Genomic DNA, 16,201 nt, shown 5'->3' on the forward strand with positions numbered 1-16,201 from the left:
CAAATTTGCTAATATTATTATTAATACCATCTTCTATATCTTAATATATATTGTAAAAAGCTGCGGTCCCATCACTGATCCCTGCGGTACCCCACTGGTCACTGCCTGCCGTTTATCACTACTCTTTGTTTCTTGTCAGCCAACCAACTTTCAATCCAAGTTAGTACTTTGCCCTCAATACCATGCGCCCTAATTTTGCTCACTAACCTCCTATGTGGGACTTTATCAAAAGCATGAAACCCATTGGTTTGTTCAGATACAGCAAAACAATTACTGGTGCACTTGTACTGATGGCATCAAAATTGACATGATATTACAAGGTAGTCAATGAGAATGATGTTTATCAGTTGAAATACCTGTGTCTCAATACACATTGTGACTGTTGTGTAGCTCCAAATCTGTCCATGATGTGCATGGTGGTATGGTGTTAAGCAGATGAGGATAACATTTATTACATGGTGAATCTATCACTGGCCCATGCCTTTATAAATATGGAGTAATGCACCTAACAGTTAGTAATTGAAGTGGATGAACAAAGATAGTGAACAAACCAATGGTTTTCATGCCAAGGGCTCTGAACAAAGTATGAAACAACCAATAAAACTCACCATGCTGCAAAAAGATTAAATACAGCCAAGGAATTATTATTATTTCCACATATTGTTGTAATATGAATTAGCATTGACGCTGGATGTAAACATTCTACGGCTTTATTCTATCCTGAATTTCAGTATGTGTTTTGTGCTTTTATGAATCAGTAGAGGGGCATACATCAGGGTCTCACAATGAAATCCTGAATGTTATTGTGCATGGAGTTTCAATAATATTTAACTTGCTTCTGGTTGGTTTCTACAGAACCTAGGCTATCTCCTAAATTTAAAACATCCCTCTGTGCTAACAAATATTCCTTCCTTCTCTCTCAGATCCTAGAAAAGGCAGTGGTGTGTAGCAAAGCAACTAATACTTTCCCAGAGAACACAACATTCCATTAAGCTTTTCTGGAATTACTAGACAATAATGGGACATGCAAGGTGACCTGCAAAAGCAAGTGAGAAGGGGTTGAGATATAATTGCTGCTTCAGATTGTCAGCAGACAGAAAAGTGTTGAATGCCCACAAATGCAGAATGGAAGCAGAGCTTGTATGGATGGTTCAATACATTGGTAGCTGACATATTGTACATTGTTGGTATGTTCGCAGAACTGGGAATTTGATTTGCAGATGTGTTGTCCCCTTTCTAGGTGATGTCTTCAGTGTTTTGGAGCTTCCTGTGAAGTGCTGCTGTACTGTGTCCTCTGGAATTTATTTCGGTTTGTTCCTGCTGCTTCTGGTTGTTCATTGCAGTGGTCAGTGTACTGGGTCTAGGTCACTGTGTTTATTGGTGGAATCCATGGATGAGTGCCATGCATGGACTCCATCAATAAACACGTTGACCTAGATAGACCCAGTATAATGACCATTGCAGCGAGCAACAGGAAGCAGCAGGAACGAAATCAAATAAATTCCAGAAGACACAGTCGCTTCACAGGAGGCTCCAAAGAACTGAGGATGTTACCAGGACAGGGGACAACATGTCTGCAAATCAGTTTCCCAGCTCGGCAAACATACCCACAACTGTGGTAACCAGCACCTGAGCTACAAATCTTTACACAAATATTGTACAGTGGCAAAAATGCTGTCACACGCATTGCACATGAAAGGGTCACTTCATTGTGCAAGGAAGTACTTCAAAGAATGAATAAAAGATTGTCCTTCATGCAGTATTGTGTACAAAAAATGACCAGATTTCCAAGTGTATTTTGTGATGGTCACAGCTACACAGAATATAAGGAGAATTTGATTGTCATCACATCAAACTTTTGGTCAATACAAGAAACTAGGGAATTAAATTTTGACACACAATCAATGCTCCCTCTAAGCTCCACAGGTATAGGATGCAGAATGGAGCAGACAAGGATAAACAGGCCATGCCAAGATTCTAAATGTCATTTAAATTTGCAGGCACTAATTAATTCTTATTTGAGGAGTTTCAAATGGAACAGAACACTCAAGGTTCCTCTGACGGCACCATTTAAATTCAGTACCTCTAGCATCTAGATGGTCAAGAACAGAAGATACATGGGAACACCATTATTTGCAAGTTTTTCTCCAAGCTATTTACCATCCTAACTTGGAATATAATGCTGTTTCTTCATTTTCACTGCAAATCCTGGAACTCTCTCAAACTGCACAGTGACTGTATCTACACAAGATGGGTTGCAGCAGTTCAATGAATGGCAGGACACTTTTGGAAGCTCAGAGGAACTGCAGGATCCTGGGGTGTTTGACCATGGATCCATGAAGGTCACGCTAATAGAATGTTTAAGAAGGCATATAGGCCATTTGCCTTTATCAGTTGTGGCCTAGATTATTTGTGCAGGGAGATTATGTTGGAGCTGTACAAAAAATGATCACAGCTGGACTACTGTTTGCATTTCTGGTTGCCATACTATAGGAAGGATGTAATTACATTGGATGGGGTGCAGAGGTAATTCACCAGGATGCTGCCTGCATTGGTGCAGTTTAGCTATGAAGAGAAGCTAGATAAAGTTGGGTTGTGATTTTGAGATCAGGGAAAACTGAAGGAGGACCTGACTGAGGTGTACAAGATTATAAGGGGCTTGGACAAGGTGGATAGGAAGCAGTTTTTATCCCTTTAGTTGAAGGGTGAATAATAAGGGAGGATAATTTTAAGGTGAAGGGTAGGAGGTTTAAAGGCGATTTGAGGAAAGAAAATTCTTCATCCAAACAGTGGTAGGAATCTCCAATGCACTGCTTAGGAGGGTAGTAGAGGCAGAAAATCTCAGAATCCTTCAAAAGTACTTGGATAAGTCCATGAAATGTAATAATTATCAACGTTTTCGGCCACATGCTGGAAATTAGGATTAGTGAACATATGTCAGACTCGGTGGGTTAAGGGACTCTTCTGTGCTATGTGACTCTATGACTTTAGGGCAACGCACCATCACCTTCTCAAAGGTAATTAAAAATGGCCTATTAATTCTGGGCCAGTCACAAAGGCCACATCGCCTAAATGAATTAAAAAAGTCATCAGCAAACATCCCCACTTCTGATTTATGTTGCAGGGGTGGTCACCAATGAAAACCTTAACACTATACAGGATGAAACAGGTCCACATTCATCACGGTAAACCTTCACTCCAAAACTGTGACAATATGGTTGCAGAGCATGCTTTTTACAAGATACACTATAGCAACTTACCAGAGATGATGACTCCCACCACCACCATCCCCACCTCCTCAACTAAAAAGCCAGTCAGAGACTGACCAGGAAAGGAAAAGGCTGCCCTGCAGAAATTACATGCAGCACTGACTGGTTGAGAATGGATTTTCATACCTCACTTGACTGGGAGCAATGCCCACCGGCTAGAGCTGCCAGCTTATCTGATTGACTGGCAGCTGCAGCATCAGAACTTGATAGTGAGTGCTACCAGTACAGCAGTCATAATTCCAAGAGTTAGGAATGACAGGGACATATAGAGCAGGGGAGGATTTGCCCACCTAAGGGAGGAGATTGAGGCGGTGGATTTTTAATTATGATCATGTAAGATTTACAAGGATGTTGCCAGGGTTGGAGGATTTGAGCTATAGGGAGAGGCTGAACAGGCTGGGGCTGTTTTCCCTGGAGCGTAGGAGGCTGAGGGGTGACCATATAGAGGTTTACAAAATTATGAGGGGCATGGATAGGGTAAATAGGCAAAGTCTTTTCCCTGGGCTCGGGGAGTCTAGAACTAGAGGGCATAAGTTTAGGGTGAGAGGGGTAAGATATAAAAGAGATCTAAGGGGCAACTTTTTCACACAGAGGGAAATGTGTATGTGTATGGAATGAACTGCCAGAGGAAGTGATGGATGCTGGTACAATTGCAACATTTAAAAGGCATTTGGATGGGTATATGAATAGGAAGGGTTTGGAGGGATATGGGCCGGGTGCTGGCAGGTGGGACTAGATTGGGTTGGGATATCTGGTCGGCATGGACGGTTGGACTGAAGGGTCTGTTTCCATGCTGTACATCTCTATAACTCTGTGACTCTATGCAGGAAGGATGTGGGTGGCACGATCTTTTCAGGGGGCAACCCCAAAGTGTAAAGGGCCCTCTCCAAAGACAGTACTCCCACCTTTCCTCCCTGTCTTTTTCAAACTTTAAAATATCAAATGGGCAGCCCACTCCTGTCCAATTGATATTTAAATATTTATTTACATACAGTGACTAGGCTGCTGATTTTAGCACCTTCCCACTGTCTGCATTAAGGGGATGAGCTCAGGGTAGATGGGTAGGTGGTGGGCTCGAAATGTCATCTACTTTACATGCCCCCACACCAAAAACACAACTGGCAGGAGCATGTATTATCCAGCCTTAGGTCAGACTTGGAACAGGCATGGTCAGCAAATGATTTAATAAATGTATTGTTGAACTGACTGTTATGCTCCCATACCGTTTACCATCAATAGAAATCCAGTCTTTCTCACAGTTTGGCTGTAAGCCTTCCAGTCTCAGGGTTGGAAACTGGATCCGCAATCTCAGCTTTGGGTTCGGTACCTAAGCACGAAACAGAAATTGTAGAAAGTAGTTAATTCAAAATTATTGAATTAATGTGCACAGTCTGTATTTCAATATTAAAGTACATGTACTCAAGTGATGCAAGTCTAAAGGTCCCATTGGTCTATACTTACTATGAGACATGTATGTCAGTGGGATTGGTCTGATTTCAGATATTATTTCCCTTTTAATATTCAAGTTGCAAAGTCCAAAACCATGAGATTACAGATTGTGGCTGGATACATTTCTGCTGCTGGTAAGTAGCTCCTTCTGCTCTCTTCAATGCCTAAATTGAAACTGCCTGCACCACACTTCCAGGTAATACATTAAAATACCTGAAATACTCACTGTATGACAAAGTTCCTTCTCATGTCACATTTACCCCTTTTGCAAATCACTTTAAATCTGAGTTATCTTATTAGAATCCCTGGAGTGTGGGAGCAGGCCATTCAGCCTATCCAGTCTACACGAACCCTCTGAAGAGCATCCCACCCACCCAGCATCCCCCCCATCCCCAACCCTGTCCCTGTAACCCCCGTTTTACCATGGCTAATCCACAGCCTACATATCCCTGGACACTATGGGCAATTTAGCACGGCCAATCCACCTAACCTGAACATCTTTGGAACATGGGAGGAAACCGGAGCCCCCAGAGGAAACTTATGCAGACACAGGGAAAATTTGCAAACTCCATACAGTCACCTGAAGGTCGAATCGAATCCAGGTCCCTGGTGCTGTGAGGCAGCAATGCTAACCAGTGAGCCACCATGCTACCCCTTCTTCATTTATGAATAGGAACAGTTTCTCACTGTCTATTCTGTCCATATCTCTCATGATTTAGAAAACTTTAATCAAATCTCTTCTTAACTTTATCCTTTCCGAGGGGTAACTGTCCAGTTTTACTAATCTGTCTTCATAGCTGAACATCGTCATACCTAGAACTGTTCTTGTGAATACTTTCTGCATTCTTGCTAATGCATTCACATCTTTCTTAAAGTGTGGCACAGCTCATAGTGTGAGGGGTGTAAAATACACACACACACTTAAGATAAAAGGTAGATGGATGTGTCTCAGTTCTGTGAGTTTTTTTTAAAATAGTCAGGTCAATTGGAGCCATGACCTAAATCCATCAGTTGCAGGAAAGCATGTGATTGCAGTTGAGTGGCTGGGACAGCCCTTGTAATATTAATGAATAAAAATGGTTGTTCTGTTGGATTTATGACAGGCAGAATAAGGCAATTTGTTAGTTTTGATTGCCGAACAGAAGGTTAAATGTTTTAGATCAGAAGGACCTAGAGATCTGTTCAGAGTGTAAAATAGATTCGATGAGCAGAAAAATCAAGTCAACTCAGGGGAAACCTGTCACCCCGGCAGAAATGGCTCCTTGTCTTTGGAGCTTCCAAGCAAAGAAAGCTTAGAGGTACATCTTCAAATTGTTAGAACTGAGAAAGTTTAGGCCATCAGAATTGTGAGAGTTTCATGCCAGCGCTCTGAAAAAGGAATGATAAAAGTTTCTCCACAGCTTAAAATAAGGCAGCTGTCAAAATTCAGTTCAACAAAGATTTTAAAAGAAATCTGAGATAGGAGTGATATTTCTCTGGGATTCAATCTGTATAAGATGATGTTGGGGAACAAAGAATCTTGCTCTAGTGTATCTTCTACAGTGATTCTTCTAGTCTGTTCTAATTCTGCTCACTTTGTTGCATTTATAATTAGTGATGTTCAGCTCTGTGACCCTATCACAAGGTTGCTCTGGTCTCTTAGTCCCTTACCCAACAATCACAATTACCCCTTACAAGCTCTTTTCGATATTTATTTGTTGATTGAAATTAAATTTCACCAACAGTCATGTTAGGATTTGAACGCATCTCCAAAGCATTTGTCCAAGCCCCTTGGAATGATTAGTTCAGTACCATTACTGGAATGATTAGTTCAGTACCATTACTGGAATGATTAGTTCAGTACCATTACTGCATAAGCAAGTTCCTCTTTCTTCACTGATACTGTTCCTATGTATCAGTATTATTTAAATCCTGTTGCCACAAAAATTAAAAAAAGCTTTCTATCAATCTCTTCATCATATGTTGCTAAGTATATCAGCCTAGTGCTCATCTCAAAATCCCTATAATATTTCAATGCCATTTTGTGCTTAGTTTGCTGAAACTGCATAAAATATTCAGACATATTGTTCCACTGTGATCTATTTAAAGTAGAATAGATTACCTGTTCGGGATGGATCTAAAAAGGATTCTTAAAATAAGCTAAGTAAAATTCTGTTGAAGGTCATCAGTAAGGCAAAAATGGTAAACTATCCAATAGAAAAGAAACTGAGTCATGATGCTACAGATCCAGCAACTGTCAAATTAAATAGTTAGTCTTGTATTTCTCTGATTTGCATTGAAAGTGTGAAGGCAGCATTTTCCTTTATGAAATGAAATGAATGAAGTATCACAAGGAAGAGACATGTACTGTGTGTAGGCACGCTTTGTCAATTGCCCTTCTATAATTTGTATTCTCTTAGTTCTTATTTACAAATACAACTATTTTTGATGTTTTTATATATGAATGTTTTTAATCCAATTTTTATTTCTGCTGGTATGGCACATGAAAAAAGTAAATTCTGAAACTGGACTGATCAGTCTATTATGAAGTTGATTCATTACACAATGCAATTCTAGAAAATTCTATTGTCAAGTGTGAACAAGCACAAAATATACCAATTTAACAGTGGAACAGGCTGTGCTCAAACTGTACAAGTATTGTTCACACTGCTAAATTCAGAGCATCTTTTTTTTAGGCATCTTGGACATGCTCCTGACTCAAGACTGTTCAGCATTTCCAGTGACTTCAATTCCAAGTAATTTGTTTTAGTGTAATGCTGGAAAAACACAGCAGGCTAGGTAGCATCCGAGGAGCAGGAGAATCGAAGTTTTGGGCATAAGCCCTTCTTCAGGATTCATTCAGAAAAATTCCTGAAGAAGGGCTTATGCCCGAAACATCGATTCTCCTGCTCCTCGGATCCTGCCTGGCCTGCTGTGTTTTTCCAGCATCACATTTTTCAACTCTGGTCTCCAGCATCTGCAGTCCTCGTTTTCTCCCAATTTGTTTTAGTGTAAAGGCAAACCTCATTTCATCAGAAAATTAAGGACTGTTCACCTAACTAAACAGAAGTTGCTATTGGAAACTTCATACCACTTTCCAGCAACACTGTAGACCATTCTAAAATCCACTTCCTAGATCTAGTACAGTGCTGCTGCCAGTGAGGCAGGTGATGTTACGCTGATGCCTTCAATTATGTAAGCTGCCTATGGGGTCATGCTCAATGTAAATAGGTCAAGTTGAGATATAGTGCAATGGCCTAAGGACCAATTTCACTTGGGCACACGGTGGTGCTGTTACAAGTCTGGCCCCAGAGATAGAAAATGTTTAATATTGATATCCTAATGTAACTGCTAATCTAATTTTTATTTGCACTAATTTGAATTAAATACAAGAATGAATGTTAGAGAGGTTGAGTAAAACTGGTTTTCCTCGGTCAGATAATATGCAAGCATTTTCCCAGTATAAGTGCGCTGGGTGCACCTGGTGGGAACTTCTGCTTCCAAATGAGTGCACTGGGGGGGGGAGGGGGGAGAATTTGCTAATGCTCTTCACGAGGGTTTAAACTTATTCAGCGGGGGGATGGGAACCTAAATTGGAGTTCCAGTGTCCAGGAGGTTGAGAGCAGTGAGGTCAGAAATATGATTTCAAGGTCATAAGAATGAACCGACAAGCATAAAAGTAGTTTGAAGTGTGTCTACTTCAACACCAGGAGCATCGGGAATAAGGTGGGTGAACTTGCAGCATGGGTTGGTACCTGGGACTTCGATATTGTGGCCATTTTGGAGGCATGGATAGAGCAGGGAGAGGAATGGTTGTTGCAGGTTACAGGATTTAGATGTTTCAGTAAGAACAGAGACAATGGTAAAGAGGGGGAGGTGTTGCATTATTAGTCAAGGACAGTATTATACTGGCAGACTGAGGTTAGAAACAGGAAAGGAGAGGTCATCCTGTTGGAATTTTTCTATAGGCCTCTGAATGGTTCCAGAAATGTAGATGAAAGGATAGTAAAGATGATTCTGGATAGGCGGGAGCGTCACAGGATAGTTGTTATGAGGGACTTTAACTTTCCAAATATTGACTGGAAATACTATAGTTCAAATACATTAGATGGGTCAGCTTTTGTCCAATGTATGCAGGAGGATTTCGTGACACAATATGTAGACAGGCCAACAAGGGGCGAGGCCACATTGGATTTGGTACTGGGTAATGAACCCGGCCAAGTGCTTGTTCTGGAGGTAGGTGAGCAATTTGGTGATAGTGACCGCAATTTGGTTATGTTTCTTTAGCAATGGAAAGGGATAGGTATATACCGCAGGGCAAGAATTAGAGATGGTGGAAAGGCAATTATGATTAGGCAAGATTTAGGATGCATAGGATGAGGAAGGAAACTGCAGGGGATAAGCATAATTGAAATGTGGAGCTTATTTAAGGAACGGCTACTGCATATTCTTCGAAATCGACGTTTCGGGCAAAAGCCCTTCTCAGGAAGAACGATCACAACCAATTACTGCAGCAGTGGACTTCCACGTAGCTGCTGAAATTGACAAAGACTCTGTAATGTTTTCTGTAAACATTACAGAGAGGGGAGGCGTGGAGGGAAGTGAGGGGGGAGGTGTGGGCGCAAGTTTTGCATTTCTTGCAGTTGCAGGGGAAGGTCCCGGTAGTGGAGGTTGGGTTAGTGGGGGGTGTGGACCTGACGAGGGAGTCGTGGAGGGAATGGTCTTTCCAGAATGCAGATAGGGGAGGGGAGGGAAATATATCCTTGGTGATGGGGTCTGTTTGGAGGTGGCGGAAATGACAAAGGATGATACGATGTATCTGGAGGTTGGTGGAGTGGTAGGTGAGGACCAGTGGGGGACTGTCCTGGTGGTGATTGGAGGGGCGGGGTTCAGAAACTTGCACCACACCTCCCCCCTCACTTCCCTCCAAGGCCCCAAGGGATCCTTCCATATCCGTCACAAATTCATCTGCACTCCACACACATCATTTACTGCATCCACTGCACCCGATGTGGCCTCCTCTACATTGGGAAGACAGGCCGCCTACTTGCGGAATGTTTCAGAGAACACCTCTGGGACACCCGCACCAACCAACCCAACCGCCCCGTGGCTGAACACTTTAACTCTCCCTCCCACTCCGCCAAGGACATGCAGGTCCTTGGCCTCCTCCATCGCCAGACCATGGCAACATGACGCCTGGAGGAAGAGCACTTCATCTTCCACCTAGGAACCCTCCAACCACAAGGGATAAATGCAGATTTCTCCAGCTTTCTCATTTCCCCTCCCCCCACCTTATCTCAGTCAACCCTCGGACTCAGCACCGCCTTCTTGACATGCAATCTTCTTCCCGACCTCTCCGACCCACTCCCTCTCCGGCCTATCACCCACACCTTAACCTCCTTCTACCTATCGCATTCCCAACGCCCCTCTCCCAAGTCCCTCCTCCCTACCTTTTATCTTAGCCTGCTTGGCACACCCTCCTCATTCCTGAAGAAGGGCTTATGCCCGAAACGTCGATTCTCCTGCTCCTTGGATGCTGCCTGACCTGATGCGCTTTTCCAGCAACACATTTTTCAGCTCTGATCTCCAACATCTGCAGTCCTCACTTTCTCCTTGTGGGAATTGAGGTGTCAAGGGCACTAGGAGTTGTGAAGCACAAGTGGCAAAGTCGGGTAATGTTGGACTCTGTAGGGGCGAGCAACACAGTGTCTAGCTAGAGCCTGGTCAAAGGTTGGGTACTGTCTGTTATTGTGTTTTAAACTGAAGTAGTGAGGAAAAGGATCCGATAACTCTAACCAAGAGCCAAACTCCAATGGAGCAGCATGTTACCGAGGTGGGAAGCGTGGATACTGAGAGTAACCGTGATACCCTGTCAGTCTGTAGCAGAACAACAGAGCTTGAATAGTGGCAGTGGCCAGGAGGGTAAAAAGGTCCCCTTGGTAGAGAGCACACCAGGCTAGAGGTAGGTTTCTGGGCCTATCAGGCGATGTTGGAACAGCAGAGGTGACTGGGAAGGTAGAGGAGTCCCGGTAGAGAACAGACTCAATTGAACCAACATTCCCAGCCGACTGGTAGGTACTGACTGGTAGGTAATGGTAGCTGGGAGGGTAGAGAAGTTGATTGATGACAGCATCACCCCACCTCGTGCTCCCGCGAGGAGGTTGAGCAGTTCATCAACTTCACCAACACATTCCACACCGACCTTAAATTCACCTGGAGCATCTCTGACACCTCCCTCCCCTTCCTAGACCTCTCCATCTCCATTAATGATGACCGACTTGATACTGACATATTTTACAAACCCACCGACTCCCACAGCTACCTGGATTACACCTCTTCTCACCCTACTTCCTGCAAAAATGCTATCCTGTATTCCCAATTCCTCTGCCTCCACCGGATCTGCTCCCAGGAGGACCAGTTCCACCACAGAACACACCAGATGGGCTCCTTCTTTAAAGACCGCAATTTCCCTTTCCAAGTGGTCGAAGATGCTCTCCAATGCATCTCATCTAGTTCCCGCACCTCCACCCTCAAACCCTACCCCTCCAACCGTAACAAGGACAGAACCTCCCTGGTCCTCACTTTCCACCCTACCTACCTTTGCATAAACCGCATCATCCGTTGACAATTCCGCCACCTCCAAACGGACCCCGCCACCAGGGATATATTTCCCTCCCCACCCCTTTCTGCTTTTCACAAAGACTGTTCCCTCTGTGACCACCTGGTCAGGTCCACGCCCCCCAACAACCCACCCTCCCGTTCTGGCACCTTCCCCTGCCACCACAGGAACTGTAAAACCTGCGCCTGCACCTCCTCCCTCACCTCCATCCAAGGCCCCACCCAAGGAGCCTTCCACATCCATCAAAGTTTTACTTGCACATCCACCAATGTCATTTATTGTATCCGTTTCTCCTAATGCGGCCTCCTCTACATTGGGGAGACTGGACACCTTCTCACACAGCACTTTACGGAACATCTTCGGGCCACCCACACCAATCAACCCCACTGCCCCGTGGCCCAACATTTCAAATCCCCCTCCCACTCTGCTGAGGACATGCAGGCCCTGGGCCTCCTCCACCACCATTCCCTCACCACCCAACGCCTCATCTTCCGTCTCGGAACACTTCAACCCCAGGGCATCAATGTGGACTTCACCAGTTTCCTCATTTCCCCTCCTCCCACCTTACCCCAGTTCCAACTTTCCAGCTCAGCACCATCCTAATGACCTGTCCTACCTGGCAATCTCCCTTCCCACCTATCCGCTCCACCCCCCTCTCTGACCTATCACTTTCATCCCCACCCCCATCCACCTATTGTACCCTTGGCTACCTTCTCCCCAGCTCCACCCCTCTTCCATTTATCTCTCCCTGCCTCCAGTCCTGATGAAGGGCTTTTGCTTGAAACGTCGATTTTCCTGCTCTTTAGATGCTGCCTGACTGGCTGTGCTTTTCCAGCACCATTCTAATCTAAACTCTGATTTCCAGCATCTGCAGTCCTCACTTTTGCCAGGAGGGTAGCGAAGTCCCACCTGTAGAGAGCACACCTTGCTAGAAGGCTGCTATGCCCTTACGGACAGTGTTGGGACTGTATTAGTGGCTGAGGGTAGAGAAGTCCCACTGGTTAAGGACACTTTACTGTTAGTTATATCCAGGGGTACACAATCTGCGGGACGGCAGATCAGGATTTTAAAGGGGATACAGCAAGTTCTTTTATTGAGAAATACATGACAGACAGACTAGAGCTGACAGAACAGATGAAGAAAGATGGTTGGGACCCATCCCAGACATTAGTACAGCAATGGAACTGGATTGACAAAGAAAAGCGAAATAAAACTAAAAAGATAGGGGTAATTTTAGTGTACCAATTAGCAGGCCTAACTGAACAAGCAGGTAAAGAAAAGGCCAAGAATGAATTAAGGAGCTGGAGGATAGGATAAAGGAGCTAGAACAAAGACTAGAAAAAGTACAGGAGGAAAGGGAGACTGACTCTCTCCCATCCTACGAAACTGTACAGCAGGGACCAACTGCTCCCTCAGCAGAGCAGAAGGTGCAAGAATATAATCTCACATCAGTCACTAGAGGGGTGACAGAGTTGCAGCCCAAAGCAAACTATAAACCCTTTACCTTGAGAGAAAGGCAACTGATCATGGCCTCCCTGGGCAAGTTACAGCCCCAAAGTGCAAACACGAGGTTCTGCATATAGCTAGACAGTATATGGGTAGGGCAACAATTGTACTTGTGGCATTTACACCAGCTGGTCTGGGCAGCCTGCCCAATGGACAAATAGAGACAGATAGATGGCGGACCCGAGATCACAGCAGCCCGAGACTATAGGGGAGGACGGTCGACATATGCCGCTGCCTTACAGCTGAGATGGATGCCCAGCAGGCCCACTTCACCGACTTTAAAGAGATCCAGTGGGTATTGGGAAATGCTCCCATAAACTGGAGCAAAATCACGACCACTTAACAGCTTAAAGGGGAAGGAGCCTCTGAGTATGGGGAACGATTATTTGGGGTATACCAGGAGTGCTCAGGACAAGCAAACCCAGATCGTGTGGACCGGATATTCATTCAGGCTTTTCAGCTCTATCCTGAAAATGGGAGTGATAATGTCCCAAAAGTATGATGACCTGGTAGAGTGGGCTAGCGGGGTGCAGGAGGAAAAAGCTCCCTCAATAAAAACAAAACCCGACAGAGCAGCCCCCAGAGAAGGGAGGCAACGGCAGAACCAAACTATCCTGCCACAACTGTGGCCAACAGGGACACTTTGCCGGAGACTGTAGGGCCCCACAGGCAGGTAATAGAATAAGGAACAGCGTGAAGTACTGCAGCCACTGCAATCGAGCAGGTCATACAGAGGCATTGTGCTAGGAAAAGCATGGGGGACCCCCAAACAACACCCAGAACACAGCGGAACCGCAGGACTACCGCGGTCTGCAGAGCTGACAACCAGCTGCTCCCATTCGTAAGGGTAAGGATTGATGGGAGAATTTATGTGCCTGCAGTAGTTGGAGGTAGAAAGTGTGAGATGTTGGTAGACACAGAAGTGGCCGAATCTATCACCAACTTATTCTTACCCCACTCAAATAAAATGATCCACCTTACCAGGGTAGGCAGGGATAAGACACCCACTTACTTAAGCGAGACTACCCTCGTGGAAATCAATAACATATATATCCCTATGAGATTTTATGTGTGCCAAAATAATGAAGGCAGCATAATGGGTAACTATCTCATGAAGGATATGAAGTCTTGATTGACTGTGCAAAAGGAAAATTGATCTGGCCAAATCAGGACGGTCGAAAGACTGAGATTGGGAAACTTACAAGTCATCTCGAGACTATTAAAGTAGCTGCAGCCACCAGTAGGGACTAGAACCTTGAAAAGGGAGAATTCAGAGCCATCTTTCTTCGAGGCAAGGGCAGAGACAAAGCTAGACACAGGTTTAGTCGAGATGGACCCTATAATGGTGCCCGGACCAGAGCATAAGCCCCACCGGCAATACCCAATCAAGTCTGAAGCAGAGAAAGCATTCACTGAGATAGTTAAAAGACTAGTAAAACAGGGAATCCTGAGGGAAACCACAAGTAGAACCAATTCCCCAACATGGCCAATCATAAAACCTGATGGGAGCTACAGACTCACCACTGTCTCCATGGTGCAAAACAAGGTTCCACTGTAGCAGACCTTCCCCAATTCTAAATGGATTGCCCCCTGAGCACAAAATCTTCACAGAATTAGACATAGCTAATGGATTCTGGTCCATCCCACTATACTCCGGATCCCAGAATAAATTCACCTTCAAAGTAAGGGACAGGGACGACATGTGGACTTGCCTGTCACAGGGATTCCACAACAGTCCCACTAATTTTCATCGAAGTGATGAGCGACATCCTCAGCAAAATAGATTTACCAGAAGGGAGCACTGCCCTACAATATGTGAACGATATCCTGATTGCTTCGGAGTCCGAATCAGGACACCAGGAAGCTTTTATACCTCGTGTTGCACGAGCTGGCAGCTGCAGGGTTAAAGGTCAGCCCCGCAAAAGCACAAACTGGACAGGCACAAGTCCTATACCTGGGACACTTTATATCCCAGGGACTCAAGGAAATGTCAAGCGACCGAAAGAAGGCAATTCAGCAAATGCCATAATCCTGTTACTGTAAGGGGAGTCAGAAAGGTCTTGGGGCTATTTAACAATAGCCAGAGCTTTATACCAGAGTTCGCAAAATTGGCTGAACTGATTCAAAAATTAAACAAAGGGGGCAAGCCCGCCTTGGAACCTTTGACCTGGGGACCAGAACAGGGAGAGGTTTACAGTGTGCTAAAAACTCAGTTAATATCGCGCTCCGCCCCACGTCCAGGCTAGGGCTGCCAGATCCCAGTAAAGACTTCCACATACATTGTAATAATGAGGAAGGATTTTACTCCACAGTGGTCACACAGGACCACAGTGGCAGGAGAAGACCTGTATTATTCTATCATGGAAGGGCCGGTAGCCCCCAGGCTGCCCAGATGCATAGTGGTCTTAGGCTGTGCTGCTTGGACCGTGAGGGTCAGCGAACCCACAGTAATGACATAGAATGTCATCCTCCACACCAAAAACACCCTGGTGGGAATGTTAAACACAAGGAAGCTGAGGGCTGTCTCCAATATGAGAAGGGGAACATGGGAGGCAGTTCTCCTCCCACCAAGTCAGTCCGTGGTAATAGTTAGGGATACAGAAGAAAGCCCAGCCAAGGGAATTCCAGACACAGGGGAACCGCACAATTGCGGAGCTATTGATGGGGATGAAGATAGGGGTAGGATAAAGGATACCCCCCCTAGACACAGCCGAGGAGACCCTCTTCATGGATGGGTCACGGAAATATATAGCGGGGTCGCCCCGGAAAGGATGGGCAGTGGTAAACAATAAACTAGAGACCGTTATATCAGGAAGGATTGACGGAAGTCAGTCTGCACAAGTAGCAGAGATAGTAGTGCTAACCAAAGCATTTGAGCTGTCAAGGGGGGAATTGTGAACATTTCTACAGATAGCCAAGATGCCTTCGGAGTTGTACATGACTATGTGGTTGCACGGGGGAGAAGAGGGTTCACCACCACTGGGGGAGCCCCCATCAAACACCAGTTAAGAATCCAAACACTGCTGAGCGCCAGTGAACAGCCAAATGAGGCTGCAGTAATAAAAATCAACAGGGCACCAAAAGGAGCCAGGAAAAGATAGTCCAGGCTGGCTGAAACTTAAAGGAACCAGCCGCAGACCGAGCAGCCCAGTGAGCCTTAGAGCAGGAAACCATTGATGAGGTTCCAATAGCAATAATAGAACTAGCGGCAGATGCTATCCACATACAGCTGCTGCAGGAAGATATCCCGCAGGAAAAGAGAGAGAGAGAGATGGAAAAAGCAGAGAGCACACAAAGGGGAGGACGGTGTCTGGAAGCAAGCGGACAAGGTGGCAGCACCAGTATGATACCAAAGTTAGGATATGATACCAACCAAAGC

General features: G+C 45.0%; 1 protein-coding gene across 2 annotated transcripts in view; it reads right to left on the reverse strand.

The window, feature by feature from the left end:
- Positions 1-16,201, reverse strand: part of LOC122555251 (suppressor of tumorigenicity 14 protein homolog) — a 142,078-nt gene that overhangs the window by 58,092 nt on the left and 67,785 nt on the right. For both annotated transcript variants that reach the window (XM_087992711.1, XM_043701043.2), the window contains exon 10: positions 4,493-4,596. In XM_087992711.1, the coding sequence (XP_087848837.1) occupies positions 4,493-4,596 (104 nt within the window). The remainder of the gene's footprint in view (positions 1-4,492; positions 4,597-16,201) is intronic.

Source organism: Chiloscyllium plagiosum, unplaced genomic scaffold, assembly GCF_037043375.1.
Source record: "Chiloscyllium plagiosum isolate Xiang-an unplaced genomic scaffold, Cpla_swu_hap1 HiC_scaffold_12, whole genome shotgun sequence".
Taxonomy (NCBI): Eukaryota; Metazoa; Chordata; class Chondrichthyes; order Orectolobiformes; family Hemiscylliidae; genus Chiloscyllium; species Chiloscyllium plagiosum.